Source organism: Coregonus lavaretus (assembly GCF_964263955.1).
Source record: "Coregonus lavaretus genome assembly, contig: HAP1_SCAFFOLD_2506, whole genome shotgun sequence".
Classification (NCBI taxonomy): domain Eukaryota; kingdom Metazoa; phylum Chordata; class Actinopteri; order Salmoniformes; family Salmonidae; genus Coregonus; species Coregonus lavaretus.
Genome location: NW_028164591.1, coordinates 1 through 20000, shown reverse-complemented (window position 1 = coordinate 20000; position 20000 = coordinate 1). Strand labels below are relative to the sequence as shown.

The window sequence follows — 20000 nt, the reverse complement described above, 5'->3', positions numbered from 1 at the left end:
TTGACCTTGTGGGGACCAACAAAATGTCCCCAGTTGGTCAAATTGTTCTTGATTTACTATTCTTGTGTGGACTTCTGGTCCCCACAAGTATACAGTGCTATGAAAAAGTATTTGCCCCCTTTCTAATTTTCTCTACTTTTGCATATTTGTGATACTGAATGTTATCAGATCTTCAACCAAAACCTAAAATTAGATACAGTGGGGGAAAAAAGTATTTAGTCAGCCACCAATTGTGCAAGTTCTCCCACTTAAAAAGATGAGAGAGGCCTGTAATTTTCATCATAGGTACACGTCAACTATGACAGACAAAATGAGAAAGAAAAATCCAGAAAATCACATTGTAGGATTTTTAATGAATTTATTTGCAAATTATGGTGGAAAATAAGTATTTGGTCACCTACAAACAAGCAAGATTTCTGGCTCTCACAGACCTGTAACTTCTTATTTAAGAGGCTCCTCTGTCCTCCACTCGTTACCTGTATTAATGGCACCTGTTTGAACTTGTTATCAGTATAAAAGACACCTGTCCACAACCTCAAACAGTCACACTCCAAACTCCACTATGGCCAAGACCAAAGAGCTGTCAAAGGACACCAGAAACAAAATTGTAGACCTGCACCAGGCTGGGAAGACTGAATCTGCAATAGGTAAGCAGCTTGGTTTGAAGAAATCAACTGTGGGAGCAATTATTAGGAAATGGAAGACATACAATACCACTGATAATCTCCCTCGATCTGGGGCTCCACGCAAGATCTCACCCTGTGGGGTCAAAATGATCACAAGAACGGTGAGCAAAAATCCCAGAACCACACGGGGGGACCTAGTGAATGACCTGCAGAGAGCTGGGACCAAAGTAACAAAGCCTACCATCAGTAACACACTACGCCGCCAGGGACTCAAATCCTGCAGTGCAAGACGTGTCCCCCTGCTTAAGCCAGTACATGTCCAGGCCCATCTGAAGTTTGCTAGAGTGCATTTGGATGATCCAGAAGAGGATTGGGAGAATGTCATATGGTCAGATGAAACCAAAATAGAACTTTTTGGTAAAAACTCAACTCGTCGTGTTTGGAGGACAAAGAATGCTGAGTTGCATCCAAAGAACACCATACCTACTGTGAAGCATGGGGGTGGAAACATCATGCTTTGGGGCTGTTTTTCTGCAAAGGGACCAGGACGACTGATCCGTGTAAAGGAAAGAATGAATAGGGCCATGTATCGTGAGATTTTGAGTGAAAACCTCCTTCCATCAGCAAGGGCATTGAAGATGAAACGTGGCTGGGTCTTTCAGCATGACAATGATCCCAAACACACCGCCCGGGCAACCAAGGAGTGGCTTCGTAAGAAGCATTTCAAGGTCCTGGAGTGGCCTAGCCAGTCTCCAGATCTCAACCCCATAGAAAATCTTTGGAGGGAGTTGAAAGTCCATGTTGCCCAGCGACAGCCCCAAAACATCACTGCTCTAGAGGAGATCTGCATGGAGGAATGGGCCAAAATACCAGCAACAGTGTGTGAAAACCTTGTGAAGACTTACAGAAAACGTTTGACCTGTGTCATTGCCAACAAAGGGTATATAACAAAGTATTGAGAAACTTTTGTTATTGACCAAATACTTATTTTCCACCATAATTTGCAAATAAATTCATAAAAAATCCTACAATGTGATTTTCTGGATTTTTTTTTCTCATTTTGTCTGTCATAGTTGACGTGTACCTATGATGAAAATTACAGGCCTCTCTCATCTTTTTAAGTGGGAGAACTTGCACAATTGGTGGCTGACTCAATTCTTTTTTTCCCCACTGTAAAGGGAACATAAGTGAACAAATAACACAACATTTACATATTTATTTCATTTATTTCATAAACAAAGTTATGCAACACCTAATTCCCCTGTGTGAAAAAGTAATTGCCCCCTTACACTCAATAACTGGTTGTGCCACCTTTAGCTGCAATGACTCCAACCAAATGCTTCCTGTAGTTGTTGATCACTCTCTCACGTCGCTGTGGAGGAATTTTGGCCCACTCTTCCATGCAGAACTGCTTTAACTCAGTGACGTGTGGGTTTTCAAGCATGAGGCAGCAAAGCATCCCCAAACCATCACACCACCACCACCATGCTTGACCTTTGGTATGATGTTCTTACTGTGGAATGCAGTGTTTGGTTTTCGCCAGGCATAATGGGACCCATCTCGTCCAAAAAGTTGACTCAAGTTTGCCAAAAAGCACCTGGATGACCATCAATACTCTTGGAAGAACGTTCTATGAACAGATGATTCAAAAGTATAACTTTTTGGACGACATGGTTCCAGTAATGCCTGGCGAAAACCAAACTCTGCATTCCACAGTAAGAACATCATACCAAAGGTCAAGCGTGGTGGTGTGGTGGTTTGGGGATGCTTTGCTGCCTCAGGACCTGGACAACTTGCCTTAATAGAAGGAACCATGAATTCTGCTCTGTATCAGAGAATTCTACAGGAGAATGTCAGACCATCCGTCTGTGAGGTGAAGCTGAAGCGCAGCTGGGTCATGCAGCAAGACAATGATCCAAAACACACAATCAAGTCTACATTAAAATTGCTAAAAAGCAACAAATTGGAAGTTTTGGAATGGCCTAGTCAAAGTCCAGACCTAATCCCAATTGAGATGTTGTGGCTGGACTTGAAACGAGCAGTTCATGCTTGAAAACCCACACGTCACTGAGTTAACACACACACAAACACACACACACCCTCTCTGTAACCGTTTCTCTGTGGCCCTCTCCTCCTCAGAACACAGCGAGTCTCGATCAGTTTGAGCGGTTGAAAACTCTGGGTACGGGTTCGTTTGGCCGCGTCATGCTGGTCAAGCACAAAGAGACTGGGCAACACTTCGCCATGAAGATCCTCAACAAGCAAAAGGTCAGCAGGGCACCAGGGGTTATAGGTCAGAGGTTAGGGATTAGGGGTTAGGGAAGTTTCAAAAGAGTACCATCACTCTCTTCCAAAAGTTTGAGCGTAAAACCCATGAATCCAGGTAAGCAAAAAAGTGTTAGGGCAGCGTTTCCCAGTCCTAGTCCTGGGGACCCCAAGGGCTGCACATTTCTGGTTTAGCCTTCCCACTACACACCTGATTCAATTCATCAAAGGCTTGATGAGTTGTTTATTTGAATCAGGTGTGTTAGTGTTAGGCCAAAACAAAAATGTACACCAGTTTGGTTCCCAGGACCTGGATTGGAAAACGCTGGGTTAAGAGGTCAGAGGTTAGGAGGCTCTGGGTAGACGTTGTCTGTAGTCACATTGACAGATTTAGGATCAGCTTACCCCATTTTAATGTTAGATATACACTTTTAAGGTATTTTCTTTATTGAATAGAGAGAGAGAGAAAGGATGAGAGTGGGGAAAGATAGAGAGAGGTTGTGTCAAAGGGCAGTAAGCTGGATTCAAACCGACACCGTAGACGTGTGTGTTGGAGGCTGCAGCATTACCGCTACACCAGCCAGATCACTCCACTCCCTTGCCCAATTCTAACCCTAACTATTAGAGGGGAAAACACTAAACTGACCTTATGTGGAGCAACTTCATCCTACTGCAGGTCAAGAAGGTCATGGGGGTCAGGGGTCAGGATGACGTCATCACTAGGGGAGGAGTTTGGGCTGTCAATCATTCTCGGTATTATTTGTCCTCCTAACACTCTTCTTCTCTCTGATAGTGAATAATGATATGTCCTCCTAACACTCTTCTTCTCTCTGATAGTGAATAATGATGACAATACATTGTGTTTGTATAGCACTCCAACCTCTCTTTCTTTCACTGGTTTCTCTTCAATCTCCTCCACTCTCTGTCCCCCCTCTCTCTCTCTCTCTCTCTCTCTCTCTCTCTCTCTCTCTCTCCCTCTCTCTCCCCCTCTCTCTCTCATCCTCCCCCTCTTTCTCTCTCTCTCTGTCTCTCTCTATCTCTCTCTCTCTCCCCTCTCTCTCTCCCCCCCTCTCTCTCTCTCTCTCCCCTCTCTCTCTTTCTCTCTCCCTCTCTCTCCCCCTCTCTCTCTCATCCTCCCCCTCTTTCTCTCTCTCTCTGTCTCTCTCTATCTCCCTCTCTCTCCCCTCTCTCTCTCCTCTCTCTCTCCCCCCCTCTCTCTCTCTCTCTCTCTCTCCTCTCTCTCTCCCCCCCCTCTCTCTCTCTCTCTCCTCTCTCCCCCCCCTCTCTCTCTCCCTCTCTCTCTCTCTCTCCTCTCTCTCTCCCCCCCCTCTCTCTCTCTCTCTCCTCTCTCCCCCCCCTCTCTCTCTCTCTCTCTCTCTCTCTCAGGTGGTAAAGCTGAAACAGATAGAACACACTCTGAATGAGAAGCGTATTCTTACGGCTGTCAGCTTCCCTTTCCTGGTGCAAGTAGAGTACTCCTTCAAGGTACACACTATCTGTGTGTGTGTGTGTGCATGTACACTGAGTTTTCCAAACATTAAGAACACCTTCCTAATATTGAGTTGCACCACTCCCTTTAGCCCTCAGAACAGCCTCTATTTGTCAGGGCATGGACTCTACAAGATGTCGAAAGTGTTCCACAGGGATGCTGGGCCATGTTTACTCCAATGCTTCCCACAGTTGTGTCAAGTTGGCTGGATGTCCTTTGGGTGGTGGGCCATTCTTGATACACACGGGAAACTGTTGAGCGTGAAAAACCCAGCAGCGTTGCAGTTCTTGACACAAACCTACCACCATACCCCGTTCAAAGGCACTTCAATATTTTGTCTTGCCCATTCACCCTCTGAACGGCACACATACATAATCCATGTCTCAATTGTCTCAAGGCTTAAAAATCCTTCTTTAACCTGTCTCCTCCCCTTCATCTACACTGATTTGAAGTGGATTTAACAAGTGACATCAATAAGGGATCATAGCTTTCACCTGGAGAAAAACGCATGTCAAAAATGTTATAAATTGATTTGCATTTTAATGAGGGAAATAAGTATTTGACCCCCTCTCAATCAGAAAGATTTCTGGCTCCCAGGTGTCTTTTATACAGGCAACGAGCTGAGATTAGGAGCACACTCTTAAAGGGAGTGCTCCTAATCTCAGCTCGTTACCTGTATAAAAGACACCTGTCCACAGAAGCAATCAATCAATCAGATTCCAAACTCTCCACCATGGCCAAGACCAAAAAGCTCTCCAAGGATGTTAGGGACAAGATTGTAGATCTACACAAGGCTGGAAAGGGCTACAAGACCATCGGCAAGCAGCTTGGTGAGAAGGTGACAACATTTGGTGTGATTATTCACAAATGGAAGAAACACAAAAGAACTGTCAATCTCCCTCGGCCTGGGGCTCCATGCAAGATCTCACCTCGTGGAGTTGCAATGATCATGAGAACAGTGAGGAATCAGCCCAGAACTACACAGGGGGATCTTGTCAATGATCTCAAGGCAGCTGGGACCATAGTCACCAAGAAAACGATTGGTAACACACTACGCCGTGAAGGACTGAAATCCTGCAGCGCCCGCAAGGTCCCCCTGCTCAAGAAAGCACATATACAGGCCCGTCTGAAGTTTGCCAATGAACATCTGAATGATTCAGAGGAGAACTGGGTGAAAGTGTTGTGGTCAGATGAGACCAAAATCGAGCTCTTTGGCATCAACTCAACTCGCCGTGTTTGGAGGAGGAGGAATGTTGCCTATGACCCTAAGAACACCATTCCCACCGTCAAACATGGAGGTGGAAACATTATGCTTTGGTGGTGTTTTTCTGCTAAGGGGACAGGACAACTTCACCGCATCAAAGGGACGATGGACGGGGCCATGTACCGTCAAATCTTGGGTGAGAACCTCCTTCCCTCAGCCAGGGCATTGAAAATGGCTCGTGGATGGGTATTCCAGCATGACAATGACCCAAAACACATGGCCAAGGCAACAAAGGAGTGGCTCAAGAAGGGGCACATTAAGGTCCTGGAGTGGCCTAGCCAGTCTCCAGGCCTTAATCCCATAGAAAATCTGTGGAGGGAGCTGAAGGTTCGAGTTGCCAAACGTCAGCCTCGTAACCTTAATGACTTGGAGAAGATCTGCAAAGAGGAGTGGGACAAAATCCCTCCTGAGATGTGTGCAAACCTGGTGGCCAACTACAAGAAACGTCTGACCTCTGTGATTGCCAACAAGGGTTTTGCCACCAAGTACTAAGTCATGTTTTACAGAGGGGTCAAATACTTATTTCCTTCATTAAAATGCAAATAGATTTATAACATTTTTGACATGCGTTTTTCTGGATTTTTTTGTTGTTATTCTGTCTCTCACTGTTCAAATAAACCTACCATTAAAATTATAGACTGATCATGTCTTTGTCAGTGGGCAAACATACAGAATCAGCAGGGGATCAAATACTTGTTTCCCTCACTGTATGTGTGTATCAGTAACATATCCTGTCTGTTCTGCAGGACAACACTAACCTGTACATGGTGATGGAGTATGTACCTGGTGGAGAGATGTTCTCCCATCTACGACGAATCGGCAGGTTCAGGTAAGTCTCCACAGCAGAGTTGAGCAGTCTGAAATCCCACTCAACGCTCACGGAACAGTCCGGCACTCAACGTCCTTTCCCCCCCGCTAAAAATCGCTCACTTGACTGCCGCTCCAAATTCGCTCCATTCATTTTTTTGTTTTAAAAAGATAATTTAACAAACTACTTTTATCACTTTGTACCATTTGGTTTTGAAGTAGGCTGTCGTTAGAAGTCAACAACATGTTGTATGCGACTGAACCGGGACCGAGCTGATGATATGTGGCTGCGGTGTTAAAAAAAACGACTGGCTTTTTCTCTAATCCATTGGTTCTGTTGCCCTCACATTTTACACTTGATAGACGACTTGACACTGTTACAAACTTAGACTCCTGTTTTTTTTTTTTAACAATAGCCTTTATAAAAATCTAAAGGTCTCCAGCGCTGCTGTATGGGTTCATTGGTTGTCTTACTAGCAATTACACAGGCTTTGACCTATTTCTTGGTCGACTCATATCAACATCTCTGTGCATAGGACAGGCTAAAGGAATACAACAGAATAGGCCTAATTAAAAGAACAGTGATGAAGGAAATGCTAAATGCTGGTCAGAGCATAGGCCTATGAGAGGCCGACACGGCAAATTTTTTTTAAATCCGCTCCTCGCTCCAGCCAAATTACTGACGCTCCGCTCCTTTCTCCACTCCACTCACATCCTCTGCTACACACACACACACACACATACACACATACACACACACACACACACATACACACACACACATACACACACACACACATACACACATACACATACACACACACACATACACACACACATACACACACACATACACATACACACTCTCTTATACCACTGGATTGGCTTAGATTGTGGATTCTATCCAAATTCCATGTATTATAATAGAATCAAGTTGATCCTCCTTTATTCTGTTCTATTGTGTTCTATTTAGTTACTGTAGTACTGTCATCTATTCTACTGTGTTCTATTTAGTTACTGTAGTACTGTCATCTATTCTACTGTATTTTATCTTCTCTGCTTATTTGCTTATTCATCTCTCTCTCTCTCTCTCTCTTTCTCTCTCTGTCTCTCTCTCTCTTCCTCTCTCTCGCTCTGTCTGTCTCTCTCTCTCTCTCTCTCTCTCTCTCTCTCTCTCTCTCTCTCTCTCTCTCTCTCTCTCTCTCTCGTAGTGAGCCTCATGCTCGGTTCTACGCGGCTCAGATCGTCTTGACCTTTGAGTACCTGCACGCTCTGGACCTCATCTACCGAGACCTAAAACCTGAGAACCTGCTCATAGACCAGCAGGGCTACATACAGGTGACATAGCATGACATAGAGCTACATACAGGTGACATAACATGACATAGAGCTACATACAGGTGACATAACATGACATAGAGCTACATACAGGCTGACATAGGATGACATAGAGCTACAAACAGGTGACATAACATGACATAGAGCTACAAACAGGTGACATAACATGACATAGAGCTACCTACAGGTAATTTGACCTGATGTAGGGCTAGAAACAGTCTACTGACATGAGGCTATGTATGGGCTACATTAGGTTGTCATATTTAGATGTAGGATGTTATAGACGGGACAAAACTGAGGCGGGGTTGGCTTAGAATCAAAGTATTGTTGACAACATGTAAACTATATTTCCTCTCCAAATCCTTATTTGAAAAAAATTACAATGTTGCACAATGAGCACTTGTTGTCTTTCAAATACAGTGCATTCGGAAAGTATTCAGACCCCTCTCCAAATCTTTATTGGTTGAGTGCTGCAGAGATGGTTGTCCCTCTGGAAGGTTCTCCCATCTCCACAGAGGAACTCTGGAGCTCTGTCAGAGTGACCATCGGGTTCTTGGTCACCTTCCTGACCAAAGCCCTGCTCCCCCGATTGCTCAGTTTGGCCAGGTGGCCAGCTCTAGGAAGAGTCTTGGTGGTTCCAAACTTCTTCCATTTAAGAATGATTGAGGCCACTGTGTTCTTGGGGACCTTCAATGCTGCAGAATTATTTTGCTACCCTTCCCCAGATCTGTGCCTCGACACAATCCTGTCCCGGAGCTCTACGGACAATTCCTTTGACTTGGTTTTTGCTCTGAAATGCACTGTCAACTGTGGGACCTTATATAGACAGGTGTGTGCCTTTCCAAATCATGGCCAATCAATTGAATTTACCACAGGTGGACTCCAATAAAGTTGTAGAAACATCTCAAGGATGATCAACGGAAACACGATGCACCTGAGCTCAATTTCGAGTCTCATAGCAAACGATCTGAAATTTCTATAAACCTGTTTTCACTTTGTCATTATTGGGTATTGTGTGTAGATTAATGAGGAACATTTGTATTTAATACATTTTTGAATAAGGCTGTAACGTAACAAAATGTGGAAAAAGTCATGGGGTCTGAATACTTTCCCGAATGCACTGTACATCGTTACAGTTGTTGGTTAGCTAGCTAGCGGATTTTAGCCATATTCGCATAGACGTGACGAGTCAAAACACCTCCAAACAAGACATGATATCAATAACAAGATATAACTAGTTGAAACGAGCCACCTACGATTCCCAACATGGCAGCTTGTTGTCATTGTTGCTAGCTATCTGGCCGTTCAGAATCACAACAACACAGGGACTTCTGCACCATCGACGCACATGCATAGTTTTTGTGATGTTGTCAGCTAACCCATCGATGGTATAGACCCCTTTCTGTGTTTGCAAACATTGCCGCACGGGGGTGATGCGCGCAAGTTGGTGGCAGAACAAGTGGGAGTTCTTATAGAACACCTGCAGAAAACGCCTCTATTTACATGTTGCTTATGAGTGCATTTCACAATACTTTTGGATTATAATTGGATTTTAAGACTTGTATGAATTTCCTGCTTAATATAATAATCATCGCAAATCAACTACATTATACTTAAAAAACACTTCAGCTTCAACCAGTAATATGGCTCTTTTGGCTAGCTTTTGCTACAGCCTATATCAACAAGTGTTCGCATTCTAGCTAATAACTGCTGCATCCAAAATAGTTATTTTGCAAAGATCACAACCAAATATGATCTTAGTGACTGTTCAAGCAAGAATCAAAACATCATTTTAAGTGTATGAGAACCCCCCCCAAAAAATTATTTTGTTTAGAAGTAATAAAAACGTAAATCTAAGCTGTGTTGAATGGGCAAAGATGCCGATGGCTTTCTTACTGCCGCCAAGATTTGCGCGCATCTGTGCGTGACGTCGGTGTGTCGTGTACTGGAAAAGGTTCTATTACATGCACTTACTGTATGTGTATGTGTACAGTAGTAGTTTATAGCACAGTCTCTGCATCCCCCTAGTGGGGAATAGTGGTACTGCAGATACTCTGTCATTCCTCTGTAGCTACTATTTAACTGTTGTGTAATTACCCTCCTCCTGTCTCGCTCTCTCTCTCTCTCTCTCTCTCAATTCAATTCAATTCAAAGGGCTTTATTGGCATGGGAAACATATGTTTACATTGCCAAAACAACTGAAATAGATAATAAACAAAAGTGAAATAAGCAATCAAAAATGAACAGTAAACATTAAAATCATAAAAGTTTCAAAGGAATAGAGACATTTCAAATGTCATATTATGGCTATGTACAGTGTTATAACGATGTGCAAATAAATATGGGTTGTATTTACGGTGGTCTCTCTCTCTCTCTCTCTCTCTCTCTCTCTCTCAGGTGACAGATTTTGGTTTTGCTAAGCGTGTGAAGGGTCGAACCTGGACGCTGTGTGGAACCCCAGAGTACCTGGCCCCAGAGATCATCCTCAGCAAGGTGAGCCGCAATGGAGGCCCAGTGGCTTAGCACTGAATGGGTTTCAGTGCAACTGCTTTTTATGGAATCAAAATGGAGGAGACTGCTGTCCCTGAGGCATTATGTTACTACAGACCTCAGTTACTTTCTCTCTCTACCTCCACACCTCAATGTAACTCTCAACATGTTACATCTCCTCTCTCCCTCTTTACCTCTCTCTTTCTCTCACCCCCTCTCTCGCTCCCCTCCCTCCCCTCATTCCGTCCACCCCCCCCTCCCTCCTTTCCCCCTCCTTCCCTCCCTCTCCCTCCCCTCCCCCTCCTTCCCTCCCTCTTCCTCCTCCTTCCTTTCCCTCTCCCTCCCCTCCCCCCCATTCCTCCTCCCCCCCCCCCCCCCCCCTCCTCCCCCCCTCTCCCTCCTCCCTCCCCCCCCCCTCTCTCTCTCCAGGGATATAACAAGGCCGTAGACTGGTGGGCGTTGGGTGTGTTGGTCTATGAGATGGCAGCTGGTTATCCTCCCTTCTTTGCTGACCAGCCCATACAAATCTATGAAAAGATCGTCTCTGGGAAGGTGAGCTGGTTCTAGTGTAACGGAGAGAAGTACGTGCCGTAAGCTCACTCCACAGCTAGCTTGAAATGTCGCCAATGGAGCTATCCAATAGGATCCTTTTCTATAGCACAACTGGTTGGTATGTTGTTAAGGAGGGCGGTCACGTGTGTTGGCGAGCCAGAGGGCTCTGGGTTTGGGATAGTTTACCCTGAGCTGTACTCAGAGAGGGAAAAAGCTAATGCTGCTAAAGTAGCATAGTGACTGGGTTTCACTAGGATGTGTCGCTAGTGGCACCCGTCCCCTTTATAAACACTGGACCAGGGCCCATTGACATTGCTGAGCTGAGATCATAGCTAGCTAACATTAATAACGTTGTGTGTAACAATTAGCGCTATTGAAACATACAGGCAACTATAATATGCTTCTTATCTACTATAACCACAGCATTATCTCAAACCTCGAGTTGCATTCCAAATGTCCCAGTCAGGAACAAAGTGTGTTGCGTGGAGTGTGTGATGACACGGCCGCCAGAGAAGGTAGTGTCCCACAGGGAGAAGATCTGTTCACACCTCTCTCTTTTCTAGCTCAATGGGTGATAAAGTCTTTGTCTGCGGTGAATATTGCCTGAAACTGACGAGTTTTGCATCCCTGGGTAGTCTCTGTTTGGACTCAGTGCTTCAGTGTTCTGACACTCCTAGGATTCATCCCTGTGGGCCCTGGTCAAATGGAGTGCACTATATAGGACATAGGATGCCATTTGGGACTTCTACCTGCCCTACACTATATATATGTTGGCCTGCCTAGTCATTTTAGATCAGCACTGAGATGAGAAGAGCTGGTTTACCTCTTCCTCCTAACATCTCTCTTTCCCTCTCCTCTGCCCCTCCTCTCCCCCCCACCATCTCCTCCCCCCCCACCATCTCCTCCCCCTCCCACCATCTCCTCCCCCTCTCCTCCCTCCACTCCTCCACCCCTCCACTCCTCCCCACTCTCCCTCCTCTCCCCCATCTCCTCCCCCTCTCCTCCACCCCTCCTCTCTTCCCCCCTCTCCCTCCTCTCCCACATATCCTCCCCTCTCTCCTCCTCCACTCCCCCTCTCCCTCCTCTCCTTCCCCACACTACCACTCCCCCTTCCCCTCCTCCTCTATTCCCCCTCCTCACCACTCCTCCCCCTCTCCACCCCAGGTGCGTTTCCCCTCCCACTTCAGCTCTGACCTGAAGGATCTATTGAGGAATCTACTACAGGTGGACCTGACCAAGCGCTATGGCAACCTGAAGAACGGCGTCAACGACATCAAGGGACACAAGTGGTTCGCCACCACCGATTGGATCGCCGTATACCAGAGAAAGGTGAGGGTTGGGGCTTAACCGACATGTAGGGTACAGTACAATTCCAGGTAACTTTCCCAAAATTCCTAGGTTTTCCAGAAATCCCCCTTGAGCAAGGCACTTAACTCTAATTTCTCCTGTATGTCGCTCTGGATAAGAGCGTCTGCTAAATGAATGTCATGTAAAACATTTATTGATATGTTTGAATATAATAATTATATGGGAATCTGGTTTAGTAAATGCAATGATTGATTGATCGATTTTTCAAATGTTACGTTTTTTCTCTTCCTGTGTGTGTGTGTGTGTGTGTGTGTGTAGGTGGAGGCCCCCTTCGTCCCTAAGTTCAAAGGCCCAGGTGACACCAGCAACTTTGATGAGTACGAAGAGGAGGAGATCAGAGTCTCCATCAGTGAAAAATGTGCCAAGGAGTTTGCTGAGTTCTAGACCCAACCAGAGAGAGAGGGATTGGAAGGAGGAAGAGAGAGAGGGAAGGAAGGAGAGGGGGAAGGAGGGAGGCTAAGGAGAGAGATAGGAAAGGTAAACTGGAGTACTGTCTCCTGTTGAATCACAAGCACCAGCTACGAGAGGGAGAGAAGAAGAGAGGGAACGAGGGGAGAGGGAGAGAAGTCTCTGTAACAACTGTCTCCTAAGTACTATAATGGGTCAGGGACCTGTCTCTGTAACAACTAGGCAAGCATATTGCTGCACGCATACTGGGGTGCGTTCCAAATGGCACCCTATTCCCTATATAGTGCACTACTTTTTACTAAACCCCTTTGGGTGCTCTGGTCTAAAGTAGTGCACTATATAGGGAATAGGGTGCCATTTGGGACGAAACCACAATACTCTGCCCTCACCTCCCCCCTGGTGTGTGTCCCCTCACCCCCCTGGTGGACCAAGCTCGGGGAAGCTACAGAAGGTCTTGATGTTATTGTTTCCAGTCTGGTGTTTTCTTCCTGTCTTTGTGTTAATACATACACTCAACTGTACACTTCGGTCTTCACACTAGGTCAGTTCAGAGTAATAATAATATGCCACTTAGCAGATGCTTTTATCCAAAGCAACTTACGGTCAGGCGTTCTGTTGTCTGGGTGTCCCCAGCAGAAATTGAACCTCTGGTCAAATGATGCTCTACCAACTGAGCCTCATGGGACCAGTTCATGTTCTGCCTTCTTAATGACCTGCAGTCCTTTGCTTGTTTTCAAAACCGGCCTAGAAGTATACTCATTCTCATGTTACAGACATCAGAACTATTTGATGTCTTGTATTACGCATAACGATTAGAAAGGTGTAATAACATTCTCTAACTCAGTTGTCCAGGATTGAAAAGACCATCTTATTATTATTATTATTATTATTATTATTATTATTATTATTACATTGTCTTGACACTCTTCTCCTTCGAATACAATTCCATATTCTCTTCTACTCTTTAATGTTGTGTACCTTTGCCTGATATCATAAGCCACGTCCCAAATGGCACCCTATTCCCTATCTAGTGCACTACTTTTGACCAGGGACCATAGGGCTCTCTGGTCAAAAGTAGTGCACTAAGTAGGGAATGGTGTGCCATTTGGGACGTAACCGTGGACAGCTGTTTATTCCCTCCATCACGTCTCCTCAATGTATTTATAGGTCATCCTCCTCTCAGCGTGGACAGGCACAATGCTGGTGTATACATACTATATACATACTGTTGCACTTTCTATGGAAATAAACAAGGCCTATAGTCTTTATAACGTATGACTGGGGTTTGCGCAATTCTAACTTCCCTGGTTTACCAGCAATCCTGGTTGGAAGATTCCTGGAAATTTGAGGGAATAAGCAGGAGATCCGGGACACCTTCAACCAGGATATCTGAAAAAAACAGGGAATTTGGGGAAAGTTACGGACTTTAGCAACCCCTATATGACCCTCAGCACTGCAAAGGGATGTGTTTAAAGACACCATCTAATACGACCACATGGAAAAACAACACAATAAAAACACAAAGTGTCATATTTTGCAACTTGAGTATCAGTCCAATAAAGTTTTACTTGTTAAAATGACCAACACAAGGGATTGTTGTTTTGTGTGTGTGTGTGTGTGTGTGTGTGTGTGTGTGTGTGTGTGTGTGTGTGTGTGTGTGTGTGTGTGTGTGTGTGTGTGTGTGTGTGTGTGTGATATAGCCCAGTGGTCTCCAAACCTCTCGTTGAGGACCCCCAGATCTTTCACCACTTTGTTGTAGCCCTGAACTAGCTCACCTGATTCACCTAGTCAAGGGCTGGATGATTAGCTGTAGAATAGATCAGATGTGTGGACTGGCAGGGAGACCCTGGGGAGAGGTTTGGAAACCACTGAACTCACTTTAAAACTGTTGGGGACTGACACACACTCATAGACCTACACAAACACACACACTGTGACACACACCTGTATACCTATTCAATCCATATTTTTATATTTTATTAGAGACGAACAGACTCTGTTTAAGCCTATGAGACGCATTTCCTGTAAGACAGTTTAGCCTAGAGGTGAGAAAATGCATCAGTCTCCCGATGCAGTCATCCAGCCAACTGTTGGCTCTTTAGCCTGGACTCTGGAGAGACCCACCTAAGACGTGTTCATCTGGAGAAATGCATAAATTCGAAATAAGACCATTTCCGAATCTGTATGTATGTATTACAACCAATAAAAGCGTGTTTACATTTCCCAAAAGCCGCGGGAATGTGAACAAAGAGCGCTGTGCTTGAGATGCGCAAAAAAAACGGAAAAAATGCCACCTTAAATAAACTACCGTCCACGTATGTCTGCTGTGAGTGAACTGAAGGGGACGCCATCTTCGTCAGTCCACCTTAAGCGCACAATGTGGCCAACGCGTGCGCACATCGAGGCTTCCGTTCTTCATTCTCCGCTCTGCCGGGCTCGCTCTCTGCTCGCACTGGGTCCATATAGGAGAGCGTCTAACAGCGTCACTTCAGAAACAACAAGAGAGAAAAGACGCACTCGGCCAAACCCAAACTCAACCGCCGGGAAAACAACAAACAATGTCCGAACCCAAGTACCGGGACTGGATCCTCGAGACAATCGACTCTCTGCGCTCCCGGAAAGCCCGACCGGACCTTGAGAGAATATGTCGTATGGTCCGGAGAAGACACGGCTCGGATCCAGACAGAACCAGGGAGGAACTGGAGAAACTGATCCAAGAGCAAACAGTGCTCAAAGTTAGCTATAAGGGCTCCATATCCTACAGGAATGCGGCGAAGGTGCAGAGAAAGAGTCGAAAGAAGAGTGACTTCACGCCGAGTAGCGGCGGCGGTAGCGGTGGTGGGAGCGAGGCGGAGGGAGAGCAAGCCAAACACGCCAGTTTGAACAACAACGGGGACAGCGCGCACAGCTTTACCGACCTAGAGGAGGTGGAGAGCCAGGACCGAGAGGATGACTCTGTCTCCGAGCCGAGCGAGTGCCCTGACCCCCGGCCAGAAACTCCGGGTATCACCTCCGAGAAAAAACAAAAGCTTTTTCCACCGAATAGCGGAAACGGCCCTGGCTGCTGCCCAGGTTGTGGCGAAATGGGCTGTGCTGCCGGGAGAGGCTGCAGTGGGAAAGCAAGTGCGTCAAAAGACAAGAGATTAGGAGAAAGAGGAGGAGGGGGGCAGGATGGGGGTAGCAGCAGCAGCCCTTTGGCCGGCAACCACGACACAAAACCGGGCCACGATGGGAGCGGTGCTCCGAGCAAAGCAAAGGGGGTCTGGGGTGGAGGGGGAGTGGAGACTGGGCAGGAGGGCAGCAGTAGCAGCGTTGGTGTTGCTGCTGAAACGGAAAATACAATTTGCCAGGGGAGCGCCAGTTCTAGTTCCAGCAGCAACAGCCATCTCCTGCGGCCGAAACAGCTTCAGCCAGCATCCCCACCTGTCAAACCCAAACTCCGGGCCGGCCGAGGTGAGGGGAACCCGGGGGTGGGGGGCAGCGGGCAAACCAGCTCGGATCTGGGCGACAGACTGATCGCCTCCGTCCGCAGACTAGCCGAGCAGAACCGAGCCTCCGCGTTAAGAGGGGAGACCCGCGGGGGCCACAAGCCGCTGGGACTGAAGGAGATCCTGGGTTACCTGACCAGCCAAGACGGCCTCTCATCTGAGGGTAAGCTGACCCGCAACAGAGTCAAGGTGGTTCTGGAGAGAGAGGTGGCGAGAGGTCGGCTGCGGAGGACCCGGTGTGGGAACATCACTCTTCCGGTGAGGGGAGTGGAGGCAGCGCCAGTCCCAGCGAAGCCCCACGGCCCCGCTAACAGACTGCTAAAGAGCGCACTGCAGGATAAACACATTGGGAAAAAGGTAACTTAATATTTCCAACACGTCCTATAGCCTACGCACACCGAGAGAGAGACACAATACGCTCACTACACCCTGTCTGCTTATGAATTAATGATCATGATATCAAAACACAACGCAGACAGACTGCTCTTTCTCTTTTCCCTCTGTATTTTCCCTCCATTCTTCTTCTCTCTTTCAGCCTAACTAAGCGCAATCACTGGTAAAACTATTCTGAAGGCAAATCTATCCCTTGACCTAAATGAATCGTGGGTTTAAAATGACGTTTCTGGTCTGGTGTGTTTTGTGTGAATCGTAGCCAATGGTAACGTGAACAGTGCGCCGGGAGAACAGACACCCTGGTTTTTGTCCTCGACACTCAACTGTCTGTCTTGCTGCCTGCTCACTGTTTCCTATAGGGCTCCACTGCCAGCCAGGCAGCACAAAAGGTGCGGGCTTTCAGCTGCTCAACAGCGCTCTCTCGTCCGTTCGCTTCTCTTGTTCCATAAACACGCACACACTGGAGCACGCCAAGAGAGAGGGCGACCTAAAACGAGCGACCACAATATGCTGTAGCGGTTTCTCTGTATTTGGCGCGGTGAAAGTTCGGCTATAGGCTACGGTCCCTATAGCATAGACGGTGTCTAGCTGGCTGTAAGTTATACGGACGGACGGACGGATGGGGCGTTACGAGGCTAATTCGGTGCAATAGTTTGGTCACGGGATGTGAAAAGGAAAGAATACTTTCCATGGCGGGAAGTCTGTCTGCACCAAGGCTTTATTCACCTCACAGGCACTTGTTTTTTTCTCTCCATTATAATCTTCTTAGTTCCGTGCTTCTCTCTCTTTACTCTCTCTCTAACCCTCTATCCCCGCCTCTATCTCTCATGTTCGTGCCTCATTACGCCCTTTCTAAGCTGCTACCTTTTTTTTAACAGCACAAATGCATGCTCCCTCTCGCTCTCTCTCTCGGTGATGTAACTGTAGTCATAAGCACACCCAGTCACCAAGAAAGACGCACTGATTCTCTCATGATAGGTTACATTAAAATTCTAAAACCGAGCGGGCAGTGCGTGTTTTTAAGCCGAACCTGGGACTGTTGTGGCGGGGGAGAGGTTCTAGCTCTGTCGGTGCAGCCGGTTGCTGCCTGGGCCATTACAAAGGCACGCACCGTCTGCGCTTGGCTCGAGCAGCGCTGCCTGTCAATAACGAAACAGTGGACAAAAGAGATCGCAAGAATGTAGGGAGGGAGTGAGCAACAAACAGGCGCACGCCAAAGTATGATGCAGCCTAGTTCGCCACTATGAATAAACGAATGAGTGACTGTTGGCTACCAAGTTATATAGCCTGTTTCCTGAAAATAAAGACATGTCTCAAACTGTATTTGACATATTCCTTTCTTACTCTGCTAACTCTGCTAATTCATACTATGATGTAACTGTAAAACCTGGTGATTTACAGTATGCAGACCTGCAACTGAATGCTCTTTCTCTCTCTCTCTGAACCCTCCCTCTCTCTCTCTCTCTCTCTCTCTTCCTAGGAGGTGAAAGAGGAGGAGCCAATGGACACAGAGAGTGGAGAGGAGGAGGATGAAGAGGAGAAGGGAACAGGGGATGCTGAGGATGGGGGACAGAGTGACACCCAAACCTCAGGGGGTGAGGAGGGTTCTAAGGGGGTGACTTGCCCTGCCCCGGTTCCCATGGAAACGGAAACGGGGAATGGTGATGACATCACTGGAGGTTCCGAGGGACAGGCGGGGGTGAAGCAGGAGGACAATCAACCTGAACACACAACCAATACTGTCTCTGCAGACCAGATACACACAGACACACAGGTATAGGCTTCCCCTTCACATCTCTCTCTCTGTCTCTGCAGACCAGATACACACAGACACACAGGTATAGGCTTCCCCTTCACATCTCTCTCTGTCTCTGCAGACCAGATACACACAGACACACAGGTATAGGCTTCCTCTTCACATCTCTCTTTTTATATGTCTCTGTTTGTCTGTTTCTTGCTTTTGGTTTCTCTTTTTCATATTGAGTAATTTTCCCCCAGGAAATTCATCTCTCTCTCTCTCAATTCAATTTCAATTTAAGGGCTTTATATGCATGGGAAACATATGTTTACATGACCAAAGCAAGTGAAATAGATAATAAACAAAAGTGAAACAAAAAAAAAAAATGAACAGTAAACATTACACTCACAAAAGTTCCAAAAGAATAAAGACATTTCAAGTGTCATATTATGTCTATATACAGTGTTGTAACAATGTGCAAATAGTTTTTCTCTCTCTCTCTCTCTCTCTCTCTCTCTCTCTCTCTCTCTCTCTCTCTCTCTCTCTCTCTCTCTCTCTCTCTCTCTCTCTCTCTCTCTCTCTCTCTCTCTCTCTCTCTCTCTCTCTCTCTCTCTCTCTCTCTCTCTCTCTCTCTCTCTCTCTCAGGATCAGAATGTGGTACAGTCAGAGAGAATGAGCCACACTTCCTCTGTCCACAACCATAACTGTGAGTTCTGCTTTTCAACGCCTGAGCGTGGGAGTGTGTGTGTGTAGTGCAGTGCTAACCCCTCTCCTCTGTGTGTGTGTGTGTAGTGCAGTGCTAACCCCTCTCCTCTGTGTGTGTGTGTGTGTAGTGCAGTGCTAACCCCTCTCCTCTGTGTGTGTGTGTAGTGCAGTGCTAACCCCTCTCCTCTGTGCCAGCAGGTTCAGCCTGTAAGACAGAGGTGGGCGTGTCCTCCTGTCTCCTCACCCCAACCGCCTCACCTAGAGACTCTGGTCTGGCAGAGGAGAGAGGGATGAATGGAGGAGTGTGAGTATGAGAGAGAGCGAGAGTGTGAAGGAGAGTAAATGTATTTCACATGAATGAGAGAGGAGTAAATGAGGGAGCTCGAGGGAGGAGCAGATGAGTGTATGGAAGGAAGTGAGGGAGGGAGGCAAGAGATGAAGAAGTGTGTGTGAAACGAAAGTATATTCTAGTCATTTTGTAACTAAATGACAGTTACAAGTAGTAGACTGACTCTAAGCAAACACTTAAAATATTTCCCCATCCCCCTCTCTTACTCTCTCTCTACCCCATCCTCTCTATCTCCTTCTCTCTCTCCCCCTCCCCCCTCTCTCTCTCTACCCCCATCCTCTCTATCTCCTTCTCTCTCTCCCCCTCCCCCTCTTTCTACCCCCTCCCCCCTCTCTCTCTCTCTTTCTAGGTTTGTGAAGTCTGAGCTGGGCAGTCTAAACCCAGTGAACTGGACAGTGTCTGACGTGGTCAGTTATTTCACGTCAGCAGGGTTTCCAGAACAGGCCTTAGCCTTCAGGACTCAGGTGAGATGAGACAGACAGCAGGGTTTGCAGAACAGGCCTTAGCCTTCAGGACTCAGGTGAGATGAGACAGACAGCAGGGTTTCCAGGCCTTATCCTTCAGGACTCAGGTGAGATGAGACAGACAGCAGGGTTTCCAGAACAGGCCTTAGCCTTCAGGACTCAGGTGAGATGAGACAGACAGCAGGGTTTCCAGAACAGGCCTTAGCCTTCAGGACTCAGGTGAGATGAGACAGACAGCAGGGTTTCCAGAACAGGC

At 46.7% G+C, this 20000-nt stretch overlaps 2 protein-coding genes across 2 annotated transcripts in view; both read left to right on the top strand.

Annotated features, from left to right (window-relative positions):
* Nucleotides 1-14187, top strand: part of LOC311116879 (cAMP-dependent protein kinase catalytic subunit alpha) — a 17607-nt gene extending 3420 nt beyond the window's left edge. Inside the window, exons 3-10 of the mRNA XM_084191906.1 lie at nt 2766-2894; nt 4278-4376; nt 6391-6473; nt 7663-7789; nt 10187-10282; nt 10709-10831; nt 11996-12160; nt 12458-14187. Of these exons, the coding sequence (XP_084048032.1) occupies nt 2766-2894; nt 4278-4376; nt 6391-6473; nt 7663-7789; nt 10187-10282; nt 10709-10831; nt 11996-12160; nt 12458-12583 (948 nt within the window). The 3' untranslated portion in view covers nt 12584-14187. The remainder of the gene's footprint in view (nt 1-2765; nt 2895-4277; nt 4377-6390; nt 6474-7662; nt 7790-10186; nt 10283-10708; nt 10832-11995; nt 12161-12457) is intronic.
* An 846-nt stretch (nt 14188-15033) lies between these two features.
* LOC311116877 (uncharacterized protein) lies at nt 15034-19744 on the top strand (the record flags this gene model as incomplete). Its single annotated transcript, XM_084191903.1, has 5 exons — nt 15034-16452; nt 17969-18262; nt 18872-18932; nt 19130-19235; nt 19630-19744. Coding segments are annotated over exons 1-5 (1863 nt in total), but the record flags the coding sequence as incomplete, so codon positions are not given.
* Between the last annotated feature and the right edge of the window lie 256 nt (nt 19745-20000).